The sequence below is a fragment of the Alexandromys fortis genome, unplaced genomic scaffold, assembly GCF_014885135.2.
Source record: "Alexandromys fortis isolate MF-2015 unplaced genomic scaffold, M_Fortis_MF-2015_v1.1 scaffold_91, whole genome shotgun sequence".
Lineage (NCBI taxonomy): Eukaryota > Metazoa > Chordata > Mammalia > Rodentia > Cricetidae > Alexandromys > Alexandromys fortis.
In genome coordinates this window covers 6641062-6661420 of record NW_026067968.1, presented here as the reverse complement: position 1 = coordinate 6661420, position 20359 = coordinate 6641062, and the positions used below count along the sequence as shown (strand labels likewise).

Below are 20359 nucleotides of genomic sequence, written 5' to 3'. Positions count from 1 at the left end.
GGAGAAGAGAGGGGGGAGGGGGAGAAGATTGGGGGGAGGGGGAGGGAAATGGGAGGCTGGGAGGAGGCGGAAACTTTTTTTTTTCTTATTCTCAATTAAAAAAAAAAAAAAAAAAGAACACCTTGGTCTACAGAGTAAGTCCTGAGGCGGCAAAGACTACACAGTGAAAGCTTATCTCAAACAAACAAGCAAAAGGAAGAAAGGAAGGGTAGGCGGCTATATAGGGAGACCAACTGTCTTTATATATATTTGGATTTTTGAGACAGGGTTTCTCCGTAGCTTTTTGGTTCCTGTCCTGGAACTAGCTCTTGTAGACCAGGCTGGCCTCAAACTCACAGAGATCTGCCTGCCTCTGCCTCTCCAGTGCTGGGATTAAAGGTGTGCCCCACCACCACCCGGCTTTTTTTTTTTTTTTTAAAAAGCCAGGTGGTGGTGGTGGTGGTGGTGCATGCCTGACGTAGGTGTGTCATCTGTCTATGTGTTACTTTCATTGGTTAATAAAGAGACTGCCTTGGCCTTTTAATAGGGCAGAAAATTAGGTGGGTGGAGTACACAGAACAGAATGCTGGGAAGAAGGGAAGTGAGGCAGATGCCATAGCTCTCCTCTCCAAGACGGATGCAGGTTAAAATCTCCTGGTAAGCCATTACCTCGTGGTGCTACACACATTAATAGAAAGGGGTTAATCAAGATGTAAGAGTTAGCCAATAAGAGGCTGAAACTAATGGGCCAGGCAGTGTTTAAATGAATAAAATTTGTGTGTTGTTCTTTCAGGTGTAAAGCTAACCATACGGGAGCTGGACAGACGAAAAGCAGGTCTGCTCGCCTCATCACTACATATACCTTTAATCCCACCACTCGGGAGGCAGAGGCAGGTGGATCTCTGTGAGTTCGAGACCAGCCTGGTCTACAAGAGCTAGTTCCAGGGACAGGTGCCAAAGTTACAGAGAAACCCTATCTCGAAGAACAAAAAAAAAAAAAAAAAAAAAAAAGTTGAGTGATGGTGGCACGCGCCTTTGATCTCAGCATTCAGAAGGCAAAGGCAGGAAGATCTTTGAGTTCAAAGCCAGCCTGCTCCACCCAGTCTATGTGCCAACCATGGTGCCAGAAACAGAGTATGAACTGATGACCAGGAAAGCAGCTGTTCTATATAGTAGAATTTACATGTGATTCTGAACCACTAGTCCCCACAAGCTCAACCCTTAAGAAAAATCTTTAGAACCAACAGAGCTATACGCATCCACTTAGCTTTTTGTTTTTTGTTTGTTTTTGAAGATGGGGTTTCTCTGTAGCTTTGGAGCCTGTCCTGGAACTCACTCTGTAGACCAGGCTGGCCTTGAACTCACAGAGATCCATCTGCCACTGCCTCCTGAGTGCTGGGATTAAAAGTGTGCCACCACCTCCCCCCCCAAGCCACACATCATCTTGCAATCATATGTATTGAAGCCATTTTTGGCTTTTGTAAATACATTTATCAATGACATTAAAATTGATAAGTTGGATATGTAGCTCTGTGATAAAGCTTATGTTTTTAAACCCTACCTAGATTTCAATCCCCAGTACAAAAACAGACAACAACAACAAAAACAAACAAACAAAACCAAGAAAACTATGCTGATGGCACACACCTTTAATCACAGCACTCAGGAGGCAGAGGCACATGAATTTGCCTGATTTACAGAGATCGTTTCAGGATAGTCAGGGTTACAAAGAGAAACCTTGTCTTAAAAAACCAAACAAAAACCTAAGAAACTGATATAAAACATCTATCATGTATTTATACATCAGAACTCCAAAACACTTGGGATAAACAAAATATCTGTACATAAGTCTCCCTCTCAGATTGCTATTTAGAATTTAAAAAGAAAGAAAATTTGTTGTGATATTTTATGTTCTGAGAAATAAAGCCAGCCAGGAGATTAGAGGGCGGAGCTAGCCACAAGCTAACCATAGAGGCCTGGAGGTCTGTACAGAGAGGATACAGGAAGTAACAGCACGGGGCAGAGACAGGATCTCAGTCCTTCAGGTCAAAGGATGTGGGGAGGTAAGAAGTGACTGTGGCTATTCCTTTGCTTCTCTGATCTTACATCATTTACCTCGACATCTGACTTGAGGTTTTTACTCCTAAGACCAATTAGGACATGCTTCAGGAATTCCAGTACATGCCATAGTGTAGATGACTTTGACAACATTATATTAAGAAAAATATTCTAAGTCAAGAACAAATGGACAAATATTGTACAATCTCATTATATTTGGTACTTAAACTAGTCCAATTCAGAGACAGAAAATAGTTTGGTGGATGTAAGGAGCTGAGAAAAAGAAAGGAAACAAGTAAGGCTTATTTAATGGATGTACAACTTCAGTTTAGAACATTTCTGGAGAAACAGACAATAGTGAGGAGTATGGAATTATGTGCGTGTACTTAATGTCATTGTGCGGGTTAGTTTTACATCAACTTGACAAACTATCTGAGAGGAGGGAACCTCAATCAGAAAATGCCTCCATAAGACTGGACTGTAGACAGACAAGCCTGTACAGCATCTTCTTAATTGGTTATTAATGTAGGGGAGCCCAGGCCATTCTGGGTGGTACCATCCCTGGGCTGGTATTCCTGGGTGCTATAAGAAAGGAAGGCTGGAGGAAAAAGAAAAAGAAAAAGAAAGCAGGCTGAGTGAGCCATCAGGAGCAAGTCAGTAAGCAGCAACTTCTATGGCCTCTGTTATCAGCTCCTGCCTCCAAGTTCCTACCCTGTTTTCTTTCAATGATAGACTATACATACTGTGAAAGTATAAGCTGAATAAACCCCTTCTCCCAAACTTATTTTTGGTCATGGTTTTTATAACAGCTATAGAAAACCTAAGACAGTCATTCAACCATATACTTGAAAATGGTTAAAATGCTGGGCTAGATGTGGTTGTATTAGTGGGGTGCTTACTTGGGATTCAGGAAGATCTGGGTTCTAAGCCCAGAATCACCCCAGCCCCCAAATAAGAAAAAGAAAAACAATTGGGAATAGTGGCACACATGTATAATCCCAGTATCTGGGAGATAGAAGAAAGATCATCAGAAATTCAAGGTCATCAGGTTAAAAAGAAAGGAATTTAAGTACTAAATTTCATGTAATATATTTTAGTACAATGAAATCATGAGAGTTGTTGTATATTATCAACTAGTAATGTTAAAAGTAGAGCCAGAGAGATGACTCGAGGGTAAAGTGCTGATCATTTGAGTTCAAGCCCGTGGTGGAAGCAAAGAACCAGTTCCTTCAAGTTGTTCTCTGACCTCTACAAGTTTGCTGTTACACATGTGCCCATACATATACATAATAAATAAAGGTAATAAAAAGCAGTAATGCTGGGATGGACAGATGGCTCATCAGATAAGCGCACTAGATGCTCTTCTAAAGAACCTGGGCTCAATTCCCAGCAACCACATGGAGTTTACAACTGCCTGTAACTCCTGTTCTTACGGATCTGATACCTTCACAAAGACATACATGCAGGCAAAATACCAATGCACATAAAGTAAAAATAAATAAATAATTTTGAAAAAATTATAATGCTAATACTCAAACACTACAACCCACATAACTGACAAGGTGCGGCCAGCAGTTCTCACTCTGATACCAGTTTGCAACATCTGAGCGTTAAATTTTTGTTTGTTTGTTTTCCGAGACAGGATTTCTCTGTGTAGCCCTTGCTGTCCTACAATTCACTCTAAGATCATCAGGCTGGCCTCAAGCTCACAAGGATCAGCCTACCTCTGCCTCCCGAGCACTGGAATTAAAGGTATGAACCACCACTGCCGGCTGCTAAATAAAATTTTAATGACTATCCATACAGGCACTGTGTCTGCACACTGTTCTTAAAGAGAAAAAAGGAAAACATATACATACCTCTCATTCTGGAAGCAATATAAATGTGCTTACCTCCACTTGCATATTCCATGATTAAGTAGAGTGTTTTTTCTGTTTCAATGACCTCGAACAACTTCACTGAAGGGAAAGGAGAGATGAGAAAAAAGAACAACTGTATGTAGAAAACATGTACCTATAAGCTACAAATATACCCCAGTTATTTCCTGCTAAAGGTTTTAGAAAGCTGGCTCTTATATGCTTTTTAGGGATTAATAAAATACCGTTTTACAGAATTTTGTTAAAAAATTTTTTTAAGCCAGGCGATGCTTGTCCAGTATTCAGGAGGCAGAGGCAGGCGGATCTTTGAAAGTTCAAGGCCAGCCTGGTCTACAAGAGCTAGTTCCAGGACAGGCACCAAAGCTACAGAGAAACCTGTCTCGAAAAAAAAAGAAAAAGAAACCATAAAAATAAAGATTAGTTTTGGGTGTTGAGAATGTGCTCAGCAGTCTGGCCATATGACTACTTTCTCACTTCCTCTCTTCCTGTTACCGTCTATGATGCTGTCTGTATAAGCTGTAAGTGGGCTGTCCTTCCATCAGCTCAACCCTGTTCTTCACTTTTCAAAGGCAAGCCCTTTCTTCTGTTTCTATAATTTTAAGGAGACTTCTGTAACATGGGGAACTTAGGCAACTCTCAAAGAACTAGGTACCTTTCTTTGTTAATATTCTGAAAGTAAAACTAGAAATAATTAGAAGGGGGTTATATGACAATTAAATATTTTTTTTTCTTTTGTGGTACTGAGAATTGAATCTAGGGTCTCACAAATACTAGTCAAGCATTATCCCCAAACTTCTTCTTCTTCTTTTTTTTTTTTTGGGGGGGGGGTCTTTCGAGACAGAGTTTCTCTGTATCTTTGGAGTCTGTCCTGGAACTAGCTCTTGTAGCCCAGGCTGGCCTCGAACTTACAAAGATCCGCCTGCCTGTGCCTCTTGAGTGCTGGGATTAAAGGCATGCACCGGCAACATTATCCCCAAACTTTTTAATACTTATTTTGAGATATGATCTAAATTACAAGGCTGGCCTTGATCTCATTCTGTAGTTTAGCCAAACTGTGGATTTGATGTTTTCCCGCCTCAGCCTCCCTAGAAGGTAAGATTACAGTTATGTGACACAGGCAGCAAAAATAACATTTTTTTCTTTCCTCAGGAGCTGAGCTCTGAGGGCAGGGTCTTGGGCATGCTAGGGAAATATATCACAAGCAAATTTACAACCCAAGCTTCTTTTATTTTTTTATTTTATTTTATTTTATTTTTTTTGGTTTTTCGAGACAAGGTTTCTCTGTGGTTTTGGAGCCTGTCCGGGAACTAGTTCTTGTAGACCAGGCTGGTCTCGAACTCACAGAGATCTGCCTGCCTCTGCCTATCAAGTGCTGGGAGTAAAGGCGTGCGCCACCACCTCCCAGGCCCCAAGCTTCTTTTAAAGAATGATTTTTAAACTGGGCGGTGGTGGTGCATGCCTTTAAATCTCAGCACTTGGATCTCTGTGAGTTCGAGACCAGCCTGGTCTACAAGAGCTAGTTCCAGGACAGGCTCCAAAGCTACAGAGAAACCCTGTCTCGGAAAAAAAAAAAAAAAAGATTTTCAGAGGTCAGCCTGTCTACATAGAGAGTTGCAGGACAGCCAGAGCTACACAGTAAGACCCATCTCTAAAAACCCAAACCCAAATAAAACAAAACAAACAACAACAACAAAATGATTTTCAGGGGATGGGGGCAGTGGGATTTTACTATGACGACTCCTTTCTTTAGACAGAACTTTCCATTTCTGCTAATTTATAAAGCCACAATACATCAATGAAAGGTAAACGTATTTCTAAAGGAATATGAAGTAAAATCTCTGAAGCTATTAAGTCACTGTTGCACACATCTACTTAATTTTGTTATTTCCTTTAGATTTTTCTCAAAAAATAGGATGCTAGTCATTTCTAATTAAACAATTTATTGATGATTTAGAAAGTAAAGGCAGTACTGGTAAGTATTTTTAATATGCAAAAACAGATACTGGCTCTTTACTTTTTTTTTCTTTTTTACAATTTACTTATTTATTGTGTATACAGTGTTCTGCCTGCAAACCAAAAGAAAGCACCAGATTTTATTATAATGGGTTGTGAGCCACCATGTGGTTGCTGGGAATTGAACTCAGGACTTCTGGAAGAGCAGTCAGTGCTCTTAACATCTGAGCCATCTCTCCAGCCCTACACACTCTCTTATGAGAAAATTATCTTAATGCAATATGAATTGAAAAAAATTAAATTTAGCCAGGTGGTGGCAGCGCACACCTTTAACCCCAGCAGGGAGACAGAGACCAGCAGATCCTCTGAGTTCAAGGTCATTTTGGTCTAAAAGAGTGAGTTCTAGGCTAGCCAGGGCTACTTAAAGAAACCCTGTCAAAAAGAAACCCTATCTTCAAACACAAGAAAACAAACAAATAAACAAAGAACCAAAACAAAACAAAATTTAAATTTATCACATTTAGTAAATAGAGCACTGGGATTAATGAGAGTTTATTTTACACTTGCCTAGTACACAGAGGTACACTTTGATCCCACGGACAGTAGTGATCAAATATTTAGAGATGAAATTCTGAGTAGTAGTGATAAAGTAAATTTTGGTGAAAATTTTGAATCTAAAATCCAAAATTTGGGGCTGTAGAGATAGAGGGCTGGGTGGGTAAGAGCACTGACTGCTCTTCCAGAGGAGTTCAATTCCCAGCACCCACATGGCACCTTATAAGTTTATGTAAATCCAGTCCCTGGGCGACCCTAACACCTTCATAACATTGCACATAAAATAAGGTTTTATGTCAGATGGTGGTGGTACACACCTTTAATCCCAGCACTGGAGGTGGGGGGGGGGGAGGCAGAGGCAGGCAGATCTCTGTGAGTTCGAGGCCAGCCTGAACTCACAAGAGCTAGTTCTAGGACAGGCTCCAAAGCTACAGAGAAACCCTGTCTTGAAAAAAACCAAAAAACCAAACCAAACCAACAAAAAATCCAAATTTTAATGACTATCCTTAAAGTGTTGAAATAAAAAAACAAAGAAAGGGCTTCTTTCCGTTGTTATACTTATTGTAGTTTTTCTTTTTCTCTAACTATATATTTATGGATTCTCACATGTATATTTTTTCATTAATATCGCTTCAGGGTGATAGTAGCATTTTCTTCATAGTATTGCATAAAACAACATTTTTTATTTACATATTTTATATGCATTGGTTCTTTGTCTATAACTATGTCTGTGTAAGGGTGTCAGTTCCCCCTGGAAATAGAATTACAAACAGTTGTGAGCTGCCATGTGGGTACTGGGAATTGAACCTGAGTCCTCTGTAAGAACAAGTGCTCGTAACTGCTGAGTCATCTCTCCAGCCCCAAGAATGTTTTAAATGACAGTGACTAATTTAACCAAATTGAGTGTAATCTATTTGCTTAAGTATATACGCAAAAAAATTCAATGTGGTGCTAGGCGTTGGTGGCACAGGCCTTTATAATTCTAGCACTTGGGAGGCAGAGGGAGGTAGTTCTCTGCGAGTCTGACTGAGGCCAGCCTGGTCTACAGAGTGAGTTCCAGAATCATCAGGGCTACACAGAGAAACCCTGTCTCAAAAAACAAAAACAAAAAAATTTGGTGTGGAAACTTTTTATCTTCTGCAGCTGTAATTTTTCTTTTCTGAGGAATTCATAGGTTCTCCAAAACATGACATTACCTATCTCATTTACTCTTGAAATATTTTAGAAAAAGGAGCATTGTTTTATAAAAACGCAGTTACATTATTTAAAAACCCTATTAGGATATATAGAATCAAAAGTTTTCATAGGTGTGCATGTTGGTCAATTTGTGTGTTTCATTTTGGTCCCACATTTAAGAGGACAGAAAAAGGTTCTTTCCTTGTCTTTAACCACCTATCACAGTTAAGCACATGAAGGACAAGCAAATAGCTCCTATACCAATTTCGTTAGATAATATTATCCCATCTTTTATATACTACTTTGTACAAATATTTTCTTAGGAACACAGACACAGCAAATTTCTTTGAAAATATTATCAACTAATGAAATACAATTAGATTTCCCAAGACACTAAAAAAATTAATCAGCCTGATTATACATACTCCTATGGCATTAAAGCTTAAGACAAGTGCTTAAGAGGTGGCCCAGTGTTTAAGAGCACTGACTGCTCCCAAGAGGACCTGGGTTCAATTCCCAGCACTCATATGGCAGCTCATAACTCTCTGTAACTCTAGTTCCAGGAGATCTGACACTCTCACACAAATATACATACATGTAAACAAAACACCAATAAAATAAACCATTTTTTTAAAAAAACCTTAAGTCAAAATGTTTAATCCCTGCAATTTCAAAGAGCTAGTACAAACAGTAACTTGTATATATTTTATTAAAAATATACCTGGGTTGGGGGAAGCTTCCTATCACTTCAGAAATACACGTTTAGCTTTATGACACATTTTCAAGACTTCCAAGTATTTAAGAAAATGGAAAGTACCTATGTTTGGATGATTTAAAATCTTCATTATTCTTACTTCTCTGAAGAGCTAAAAAATAAAGAAAAAGACAAACCCCTATGTTATTAAATGTTATACTCTGCTTACGGTAAAAATTTAAGTTTTTCTTAGATAACTGCTTCTTATTTATTTATTTATTTATTTATTTATTTATCTATTTATTTATTTATTTATTTATTTATTTATACTACCCTATTCCTAAGAACAAAATAATACAGAAATTCAAAGTACAATTATAACTTGTTACCAAGCAGTATTCCAAAATGTTTCCATTAATGGAAATGGCAGCAGTCCTGAGGGGAACAAGAACCACACTCTGAAGTTATTTTCGCATTTTTTTTTTGTTTTGTTTTGTTTTGTTTTGCAAGACAGGGTTTCTCCAAAGGTAGCTTTGGAGTCTTTCCTGGAACTAGCTCTTGTAGACCAGGCTGGCCTCGAACGCAGAGATCCACACCTGCCTCCGCCACACACCTGCCTCCGCCTCCCGAGTGCTGAATTAAAGGCGTGCGCAGTCACCACAACCCAGCAATATGGGTCCTCTTGAGCCACACCTCACATGCAGCTACACTTGTTGTACAACTCGTTTCAGCCAATGTGACAGTAGCAAAATCAAAGTGAGCGGAGCAGGAAAGTTTGGCCATCAGGTTCTCCCATTTTAGATCTGTGTGAAGCTTCTCCTACCTCTTTCAGGATGAGGAGGTAATACAGAGAAAGACTCTCCTCGGACCTGAGCCTATGCCAATCCAATAGCACACAGCTATACCAGTTAACCAAGATGAGACCGTTACACAACTGGCTCAAGCAGGATATACAGAAATGTACAAAGAAAAGACAAGTGTGTGGTGGAAAAACATGCTGGCAAATAAAGACAATTATTTTTTAGAGGATTTAAAAAAATATTTATTTTATGGATATGAGTGTTCTGCCTGCATGCAAGTGCTGCAGAGACCAGAGAGTGTATTAGATCCCCAAGAACTATAGTTACAGATGACTATGAGCCACCGCATGGGTGCTAGGAACCAACCTGTGTTCTCTGGAAGAAAAGCCAGTTCTCTTAACTACTGAGCCTTTTTCTTTATCTTCCTACCCAGTCAAGGTCCAAGTATGTAGCTGGCTTGCATAAAACTTGCTAAGTAGATCAGGATAGCCTTGAACTCATAGAAAGCTACCTGCCTCTGCTTCCCAAATACTAGGATAACAAGTCAAGCACCATCATACCCTTTGTTAGGACTGGTTTTTGCTTTTTGCTGTTTTCAATTGTAATGAATTTGGGGTAACTGTCTAAATGTTAAGTAGATCAGAACTTCACAAAGCTATGCTTCTTCTCGGCTGCAACTCCACAGAGCTCTTAGTCCTCTGTTAGAGTGAAGGTAAGGAAGTTAGGGAACTTACAGCAGGGCTCCTTGGGTGCCACGAACAGTAGTGTGCTGGGTCAGCAGAGGATTACTGTCTGCAGTACTAGAGACTGAACCTAGGATCTAAGGCAAGTGTTCCATCACTGAGGTACATCACCAGCCCACTATCTCACTTTTATTTTAAGACAGTGTCTAAATTTTCCAAGCCAGCCTGGAACACATTCTGTAGACTAGGTTACGTTAAAATCATGGTGAGTTTCCTGCCTCAGTTTCCCAAAAAGCTGGGATTACAGACACAGGCTACAGTATCTGGTGACTGTTTTCTTTTCAAAGCTGGTGTTTGTTTTGGAGCCACTGTTGGTACTTGAGAGTTCTGCAGCAGTGATGGCCTTTTTGGTATCTTGAGGAAATCCTAGTTATGAGATACTCAAGGAATTATCTATTTTACAGGTAGAGAGAACCAGTTAGTGCTCTTCATGGGGTCTGCAGTGCTCCTTGCCACTAGCCTACTTGGGGGTCACTGTTGCTTCAGCTTTTATAAATCAGTAGTTTTCAGGGGCTGGAGGGTTGGCTCAGTGGTTAAGAGCACTCGTTACTATCGCAGAGAACCAGGATTCGATTCTCAGCACCCATATAGCAATTCACAACTGTCTGTACTATAGTCCCAGGGAATCTAACACCCTCTTCTGACCTCAGTGAGAATCAGACATAATACCATGCACAAACATATGCAGGCAGGTCATACACACAAAATAATGTTAAAAAAACAAAACAAAACAGTAGTCTTCAGAACTCTGTACATTGGATTCATCTGTGGATTCTTTTTTAAAGACCAAAGCTTTCTTCCCCAGATGGGTACTTTCCTCCCAGGAGCTCCTGGCTTTAAGGGTTGGGACAACAGTGACAATGCATTAGAATGAGAATGGCCTGGGACAGACACTCTTCTATGGGGCAGACTGTTTTAAATTTTTTAATTAATTTATTCATTTTATTTATTTATTCTCTTAGGTTTTTTGAGACAGGGTTTCTGTGTAGCCTTGGCTGTCGTGAAACTTGTCCTAAAGTCCTGGCTGGTCCTAAATTCACAGAGATCTCCTGCCTTTGCCTCCTAACCCTGAGTGCTGGGATTAAATATATGCACCAACAGTGCCTGGCCTATTCATTTTACTTAATGCATGTTTTGCCATCTCTCTAGCCACAACACAGCCTTTTTTAACGAAAATTCCTTCCCCATGAGTCCTGTAAGTCCTGAGGATTGCTTCTACCTGCACTGCTAATTCCTTCCCTCTGTGGGACTCTTAGGAACATCTCCTGGGCTTCTTTCTCCAACAGCTCAATACAGACCACTTACAACATCCTGATCATAGAATAATTGTTAATCTTTTTTCCCCCTTCTTTTTCTTTTCTTTGCTATTGTCTTCTTCCTTGACTCTCTTGCACTGATTTGTAGCAGGCTGGCTTCAAAGATGGTATCTACCATAAAAGACAATTTTCTAATTTTTATTTATGTGTATTTATATGTATGGTGTTTTGTCTGCAGGTATGAAGGTGCACCACATGTGCCTGAAGAAACCAGAAGCTGTTGTCTCCTGGAACTGGAACTAGAGATGGTTGCGAGCAGTTATGTGAGTGCTGGAAGTAAAACCTGGGTCCCCTGGAAGAGCAAAAAGCACTCAACTATGAACCACTGCTCTAGCCAAGACAAAAGTATTTTTCAGAGCTGGCTGTCATATACAGCTCTGAAACTCAGCGTATCCATCGTCAATATCTGAAGTAGAGATTAAGACCCAAGGAACCATTTTCTAAGAGTTCGGCAACTACTAAACTAACCCAAGCTTGCTAAGAATACCTGAGCCTTACATTTGCTCTCAACATATCAGACAGAAGGAAGATGATATTCAACAAGTAGTAGACACGTCAACCTTTTGAAAAGAGAACACAGGGTGTTCCACCTGCCCTTTGGCTGGTGACATTTCCTATCAGGGTCAGTCTTTTGAGTTTTTGCTGCACTCAGTATGTGTTAACAGAGTTAAGACCCTCTAGCACAGAGCCATATACCTGCCATTAACTCTTAAGTCACATTACTGTTCCTTGGCTAATCCTACTTCTGTTTAATTCTCAAGAAATTGGGCTAGTCTCCCTTTGAGCTTCAGAGGAACTAGAATCCCAGTCTGAGAAGCTAGAACAAAAGGAATGCCAAAGTTGTGGGTTCCAGGCCAAGCTGGGCTATTACAGCAAGACTGCCTTTTAAAAAATTGCTTTTTAATTCATTAACCAACCAACCAAATTAAAACAAATAAAGGAGAGGGAGAAATAGTGGCTGCTGAGTCCAGCACTTCAAAGGAGGATCACATGGACCTAGAAGTTTGAGACCAGCCTAGGCAGCATAAGGATATCCTGTCTCCAAAAAGAAGATGTTTTAGCAAGGCTAGGAAGATGGTTCAGTAGTTAAGAGCACTTAGTGCTCTTGTAGAGGACCAAGATTTGATTCCTGACACTTACATGGTGGCTCAAAACCATCTGTAAATCAGTCCTATAGAACACAACAGGTACGTATGTGGTGCACATACATGCACATGGGCAAAACATTCATACACTAAAATAAATAACACCAAATGTTTTACCACTTAGTCTACAGCAACAACTTGGAAGGAGAATTCTCCACTGAACAATCTTTGCCCCTGTCTTGCTTAATATTTTAAATGGGTGAAAACTTCTCACCTAATTTAGACCACAAAAGTAGTGACAGCAAAAAAGGTCATGGCTCAAAAATGTCCCAAATAGGACTGGGGATGTAGCTCAGGGATAGAATACCATACCTACAACACTGACACATACAAGTCCAAGTTACAGAAAAAAAGCATTTTAGCAAGAACCATGTAACTTGGGTAAAGAAAACAACCAATTTAAGAACACTATAAAATAAGCCTATGTTAAGGGCATCGCCTGTTGAGTGACCAAGAGTCTGAGCATTCACTCTGCAGAAGGGAGAATTGAGAAGACCTCACAGGCTTGACAGTAGGTTTTGCTTCTGGAGCTCCATATGGTGAGACAGAGAACAGTGTTACAGACATAAAGACAGATGCTCATCTACAGCAAGGGAGGAAAGCTGTCTAACAAGAGTTGTTGGACACCAGAAAAAGACGCTGTGGGAGGGGAAGACTGGCCAACAAACCAGTCAGCAATCAGGGTTACATTGTAAAAATAACTATTTTTATTACATGTTACGTCTTGTTCTTAATTAGATGGTTCCAGTTTAAGAAAAAGATGGTTGTCAGTATCACAGTGGTGACAAGTTGTTGTCCCAGAGAAGACAGAATTGAGACCTCTGAAAGTCTTTGTGCATCAACACTGAAAATTCCTATGTACTTCTTCACCCAGGAAGGGTGTAGGTCAAGACCTAGGTAAAATTTTATAGCACAGCACTGGGGTCAGCTGTACTTATCTGATGGTATCAGAGTCACGTAGAGGACAGGACACTTCTTAAATGAACTACTCCAAAGATGTTGCCCCTTCTGAGATCCATCACAATATGCAGTCACACAGGGAGCACCAGAGTTAGTTAGGAGGCAGTGGCAGGCAGGGAAAGCGAGGAGTCAAGCCTTTATTATGGCTTCCACAGGAAAGGCAAACCAGAGCAAGGCACCTGCTTGGACTGGCTATGTAGGATAATCTCAGAAACTCTGAGATACAGATAGTCTCTAGTTGACACCTGGCCATAGGGTATACTTAAGGGCCAGACAGAGCAGGTGGTTTCAAATACAGGCTCTGAATTTTCTTGTTTGCATATTAAAGGCACATGTAAGGGATAGTAATTTGTTAACTCTAAGAATTAGCTTACCCAGGGTAGAGCTAGTAAGGCCTCAGATACTAAATAATCATGACTAAAAGGAAATTAATACAGTGCATACAGCCTGCTTGGTTTTCTTCATAACATTTTCCAAGAAAGTAAGAACTTCACCAAGAAAGTAGTACCCACAATCACAGAACAGTTCCTGACATACAGTAGGCATTTAAATGTTTACTGAATGAGAATGTAGATTAAAAACATGGCTTGAGCCAGGCTGTGGTGGTGCACACCTTTACTTCCAGCACTCAGGAAGCAGAGGCAAGTGGGTAGATCTCTGTAACTTCGAGGCCAGCCTGGTCTACAAAGGGAGTTCTGGACAGCTAGGGCTACACAGAGAAAAATTGTCTCAAAACCCATCTGCCCCCCAAAAAAGTCTTGGAATCCGGGAGGTAGTGGCACATGCCTTTAATTCCAGCACTCAGGAGGCAGAGGCAGGCGAATCTCTACAAATTTGAGGCCAGCCTAGTCTACAGAGCAAGTTCTTGGACAGTCAGGGTTACAGAGAGAAATACTGTCTCCAAAAACCAAAGAAGAAAAAAAAAAAGAAAACATGGCCTGAGAGGAGGTAGGGTATAAATCTGCTTCTTTCAGCTACCTAAAATATTTTCTCAGACTCAAACTACTGACCGACCTCTTTACAGTTCCTCAAACAGGAAGCCTAAGCTCAGTTCTTATCTAGGGTTTTTAAAATCCTAAATCAGGAAAAGTTAATTATAAAAGTGCGGCATAATGGAGCAAAAACGGCCTATAATCTGGAGACATTATTTTTTTTTTTTTCTGCATCATCACTGACTAGATGGAGGGCTTGACCATATCAATTTTTCATATTTCTTCAGTGGAAAATAAGAGGGCAATAAGACCCATCTAAGTGAAGGTGAAAATATGCCCACCAGAATAGGTAATATGAAAAGTCCATTGTCTTTTTTATTCTTCAAAGATTTAGTTATTTATTACATCTCTACAGTGTTCATCCTGCATGTGTACTTGCAAATCAGAAGAGGGCACCAGATCTCATTATAGATGGCTGTGAGTCACTATGTTACTGGGAATTGAACTCAGGACCTCTGGAAGAGCAGTCAGTGCTCTAACCATTGAGCCATCTCTCCAGCCCAAAAAAGTCCACTGTCTTTAAGAGAAGAACACAGAGAGGTATAGTCTAATATCTGATGAAAACAAAAGTCTATGTCAACCAATACACAAGAGCAATTCCAGCATGGCTTTATCAATGGTTCTTTCACATATGCAAAACTGACTCAAGTATTCATCATTCATCAATTAGGGCATATTATTACTTAATCTCCCTGCCTCCCTCATCTTAACAGGGTCTATCAGAGAGTAGTACACAGCTTTGATCCAGCACTTCAGAGGCAGACAGGCAAGTGGATTCCTGTAAGGCCCAGGCCACCCTGGTCTACAAAGCAAGTTCTAGGCCAGTCAGGGCTACATAGTGAAACTCTTGTCATAAAACAAAAACAATAAAACCAGATAGATAGAAAGAAAGAATGAGGATCTGCCTCAAGACTAAACATGCAAATATTAATAATTATTGTCCTACAAAAGAGACCTAATTGTAAACTACCATGCACTTCCTAAATGTCACTTATTTCCTATGAGAGGAATAATTTTAAATACACCAAACACTTTTCCCACTCCTACAGACCCTCACCAAAATCCAAACAAACAACAACTACTCAGCAGAGAGCAAGGCCTACAGTGTTCTTATGATATATCAAGTTATGTTCTGAGCTTTGCTAAAAGCTCTAAGAATTAATTTACTTTTTTCCAACCCCCTACAATGTGTTTGAAAAGACCCAGACAATGACATGACTTATCCCACAGTAGGCAGGACTGAAGCCTGATTTCAGTCCATGCAGTCTGTCTTACACATGCTCTAAGCCTTACTCCTTTGTTGACAGTCTACTTCTAAGACTGAAGGAAAATACTTTGACTCTAGATGGGTTACACCTAGTATACAGACATGCCTCAATAAAGTGGTGCACACCTTTAATCCTAGCACCTGGAAGGAAGAGACAGACAGATCTCTTAAGTTTCATGCTAGCCACATAGTGAATTACAGGATAACCAGGGCCATGTACAGAAACCCTGTCTCAATAAATAAAATAAAGGAATGAATGAACAAAGTCTTGGAATTTTGAAAAGGTAAGCATTTTTTGTCTAAAAAATAAACTATGATCTCTGAATATGGAGTAAATGTAGTATAGAGGTTGGAGGATAACCTTAGCATCATTCCTCAGGTGTCACCCACTCTAACATGGTGGTTTATGGTTGGGGGTCTCTTACTGGCCAAGAACTTGGAAAGCAGACTAGGCTGGCCAGCTCTATCATTCACTCATTCACTCATTTATTTGTGGTCAGGGTCTCTCACTGGCCTGAAAACTGCCAAGTACATTAGACTGACCAGTTATCAAGAGCCACCTGTCTCTGTCTCCCCAGGGCTAGGATTTATAAACCTACTACCATACCCAGCTTTATGACTTTCTGCTTTTTATTTAAATTTATTTATACACATAAATATTACAGAAATTCATTAAAAACTGACCTAAAACCTTAGCAATTAAAAGTAGTAGAAGGTGAAAAGTATACAATGGGGAAAAAGAAATCTACATTTATCCTTTATCTGATGATTATGCACTCAATGGTTAGAAAAAGAGACTCAAAATTTCGGGTTTACTTATATGTATTCAGTAAAGTTATCTGACTCAATGTGCCAGCCTGTATATAATAAAATCAACACCATTCTACAATATATTCAAAAATGCCTAGGTAAGCTGGTGAACCTCTTCTAGTGATGGCGACATTAACAAACTACACAGTTGATGGACAAATGTGACTAAATAGATAGTTGAATATACTGTTTGTGAGGGCTTAGTGGCTCAGATTTGTAATCTCAGGACTCTGGGAGGCAGAGACAAGAGAACAGTCACAAGCTCAAATCCAGCTTAAGCTACATAATAAGACCCTGTTTAAAAACAAAAAATAAAACAAACAAAAATATATAGAGAGAATTGTTACCAGTGTGTACACAATTGTGAATGATAACCACCCAGGAAAAGGTATTAGAACAAGCCTCAAAAATGGCCAAAGTTGTCATTTTTCAAAAACAACTCACTGTTAAAAAAACTGAAAACAAATATATAAAGACAGCTTATAGTTTATTTTATCATTAAAAAAAAAAAGACTACTCGATACACCTTTAATCCCAACACTTAGGAGGCAGAGTAGGCGGATCTCGTAAAAGAGCCAGCCTGGACTAGAGTTGAGTTCCACTACAACGGGGGCTACAACAGAGAAACTTTGTCTTGGGGAAGAAAAGAAAAGAAAAGAGGCTACTTATTTAATACACTTGGTGACTTTGAGGCCAGCCAGGATCACTTATTCAGACCTAGTAAGAAAGAGAGAAAAAGGAGAAGGGAGGGAGAGAGGCAGGGAAAGAGGGAAAGAGCAAGCAAGCAAATAGAATTCATACTTCAGAACAAAGGACTGCGATCTGTTTGCGACATATTTAAATAACATTTATAGTATCAGATGAAATCTACCTCCTCCCTGGTCCTCTCCAAATAACAGATATCCAAAAAATTCAAGATAAAAATCACCATTAGGAATACAGTAGTAATTAAATTATGCATTATATACACCAAAGTAACTTACAACTGGAGAGTTTGAGGTTTACAAAGCTCTTTTATATAAACTGTTTCATTAATACATCTACTTTGAGATGATGAAAATATTAATTAACAATCATTATGAGGTCTTGATATATTACCTAGGTGAGTTTCAAATATCTGGACTCAAAAGATTCTCCTATGTTGGCACTGCCAGTAGTTAACGCTACAGGCTACACCACCAACATTGGATCAAACTATCTCTATTTTAAAGATGAAAAATTTACTGGGCATGGGGGCACTTTTAAGCTCAGCATTCAGGTGGGAGAGCAAGGCAGAAGAACTCTAAGAGTGTGAGGACAGCCTCATCTATATAGAAAATTGCAGTCCAGTCAAGGATACGGTGAAACCCTGCCTCATAAAAACAAATAAGCAACAACAATAACAACAAAAAAGACCTAAAACTGAAAAGTTTAATGACTTGTTCCTGGTCAAGTTAGATATTCAGTTAAGATAGATAAGAAGGATGGGATGCCTCAATGTGTAAAAGAACTTGCTATGTAACCCAGACAACCTGAATTTTACCTCCAGAAAAGGAGAAAGCCAACTCCATGCAGCTGTCCACTGACCTCTGCAAAGTACCATGGCACTCACACAACAATAATAAAGTTTTAAAAAGCCAAAGCAGAGTCAGGTGGTGATGGTGGCACTCACATTTAATCCCAACATTGGGAGTCAGAGGCAGGTGGATCTCAGTCTACAAAGCAAGTTCTGGGACAGCCAAAGCTGCTACACAGAGAAATTAAAAAAAAAAAAAAAAAAAAAAAAAAGTTTAACAAAGCCAAATGGTAGCAGTATGTATGTATTTTAAAATGATATATTGCCTGCCAGGCAGTGGTGGCACAGTCCTTTAATCCCAGCACTCAGGAGGCAGAGGCTGGCAGATCTCTGTAAATTCAAGGCCAGCCTGGTCTAGTGAGTTCCAGGACAGCTAGGGTTGTTAAACATAGAAACCCTGTCTGGAATCATCCCAGAAAACAAACAAACAAAAAGACCAATAGTCTTTGCCTAAGGTTTAAACATTGTGGAAGAGAGGGCAGATTTTAGGAGCCAGAGGATCAGACAATTTGCTGTGAAACTGCATCTCCTAGTAACATCAGAAGCTACACCCATAGTCTCACTAACATGAATGCTGAAACATGAGCTGAACAAGGATAACAACAATAAATATGCCAAACCAGAGAAAAGACCAAGAAGCTTTAGCCCTACACAAAACTACAAATAACTGAGGAACACTGAGGGGAGGTAGTCTTCCCCAGGGAAGAGAATACATATTGGTTGTCCAGTGCCATATGGTCAGCCCTAAAAACATACAAGTGGCATTATATGAACTGAACAGGTTATAGTTAGGAATATATATGCATACAGTAACAATTGGAGAAAAAAGAAGCCATAAATTTAAAGGAGAGCACTGAGGGGTTTATGGAAGGGCTTGGATGGAAGAAAGGGAAGGGAGAAATGTTATAATTAAATTATAGTAAAAAAGATGGAAGTATCGCTAAACTGCTTAGTCTAGTCTCAAAGATGCTTGGCCTCAAACAATTTCCTTTCTCCAGCAGCCTCACAAGTAGTTAGGTCAAGAAAAACTATATTTCTCAACTGAAAATATTTTGTATTTTTTAAAAATTCTTAGTCAAACATCTAAAATAACTGCTCTCAAAAATGAAGGTAACCCAACTATATTTATGAAAAATTCCATTTAACTTTTTGGGGAAAGAGGGAAATGCCTAATTAGAAAGCTTAGGCTGTCCTTAAACTTGTGAGGAGAGTTTCTGCTTCTGTCTTCTAAATGCTGGGATTACAAGTATGCACCAGTGTTATGTTCAGCAAGCTATATTCACTGGAGGAAGAGAAAGCTTTGTTGCACTAACTACTAACAGTTAAAACATTTAAAAGGTAAATTATATAGCAATTAAAACAGAAAAATTAAAAATAGTAAATACTAGATCAACATACCTTTTGAAGACTTGTTGGATTCAACTGAGTTTTGTCAATTATTTTTATTGCAACCTGGGGGGGAAATTATTTACAGATTTTCAGAATTTGCTAATTATAGGCTAAACAGAGTAAATTATCACACATATGACATTGTTAAAAAGCAATCAAAAAATAAATCTTAGCTGGTTATTTACAAAGCAATTAGAACTTCGTAAGACTGTGGTTAAAGAGACTTCATGCAAACAATAGTATTATAACATTTTATATTTGTTAAGTACATAGAAGAGGGTGAAATAATCTCCTCTATCCTTCCCCAAAAGTATTACAGAATGAATACACTTCAAAAATTATATGTAGTGTAGTAAATTCTTCACTTTGGGGGGAGTATTAGAGCTGACTAGACAGTCTTATTCTTGTTAGGCAAGCATGTCCTACTGACCTATTCCCCCCAACTCCCTCGTAACTATTTACTGGGACTAATTTCAGTGAATTTTGTAATTCTAGGGCAGAAAGGAATGTGTAGCCTAAAAACCCTTTGGGGTATCTTTTTTTTGTTTTTATTTTTTTTCCTTATACTTACTTTAGTTAACAATAATAATAATAACAGGGCTACAAAGTAAAGTTGCTAAATAAAGTAGTTAATATTATCTATAGGGAACAAAGATTTTTTCTTTTTTTTTAATTTATTAAAGATTTCTGTCTCTTCCCCACCTCCACCTCCCCTTTCCCTCCCCCTCCCCCAATCAAGTCCCCCTCCCTCGTCAGCCCAAAGAGCAATCAGGGTTCTCTGCCCTGTGGGAAGTCCAAGGACCACCCTCCTCCATCCAGGTCTCGTAAGTTGAGCATCCACCTTTGGGGTATCTTAAACATAGTAATTTTGTAAGTATTAAATAAGCTGGTACTAAATCTGAAAACGACAAAAGAATCCACCCAAAAACAGACGTCCTGATGAGGTGGCATACATCTGTACTTCTGGTACCAAGGAGACTTAAGGCAAGAAGAGTGCAAGACCTGTCTGGGTAACACATCTCAAATAACAATGGAAAGACCAAAACTCTAGACCAATCTGTAGGCTAACCATGGAGGCATATACAGAGGC

General features: G+C 39.4%; 1 protein-coding gene across 7 annotated transcripts in view; it reads right to left on the bottom strand.

Annotated features, from left to right (window-relative positions):
* Mark3 (microtubule affinity regulating kinase 3) overlaps positions 1-20359 on the bottom strand; it is an 89871-nt gene that overhangs the window by 40598 nt on the left and 28914 nt on the right. For all 7 annotated transcript variants that reach the window (XM_050154760.1, XM_050154754.1, XM_050154756.1 and 4 more), the window contains exons 3-5: positions 19279-19332; positions 8416-8464; positions 3930-3995 (exon numbers count right to left, since the gene is read on the bottom strand). In XM_050154760.1, coding sequence (XP_050010717.1) covers positions 3930-3995; positions 8416-8464; positions 19279-19332 — 169 coding nt within the window. The remainder of the gene's footprint in view (positions 1-3929; positions 3996-8415; positions 8465-19278; positions 19333-20359) is intronic.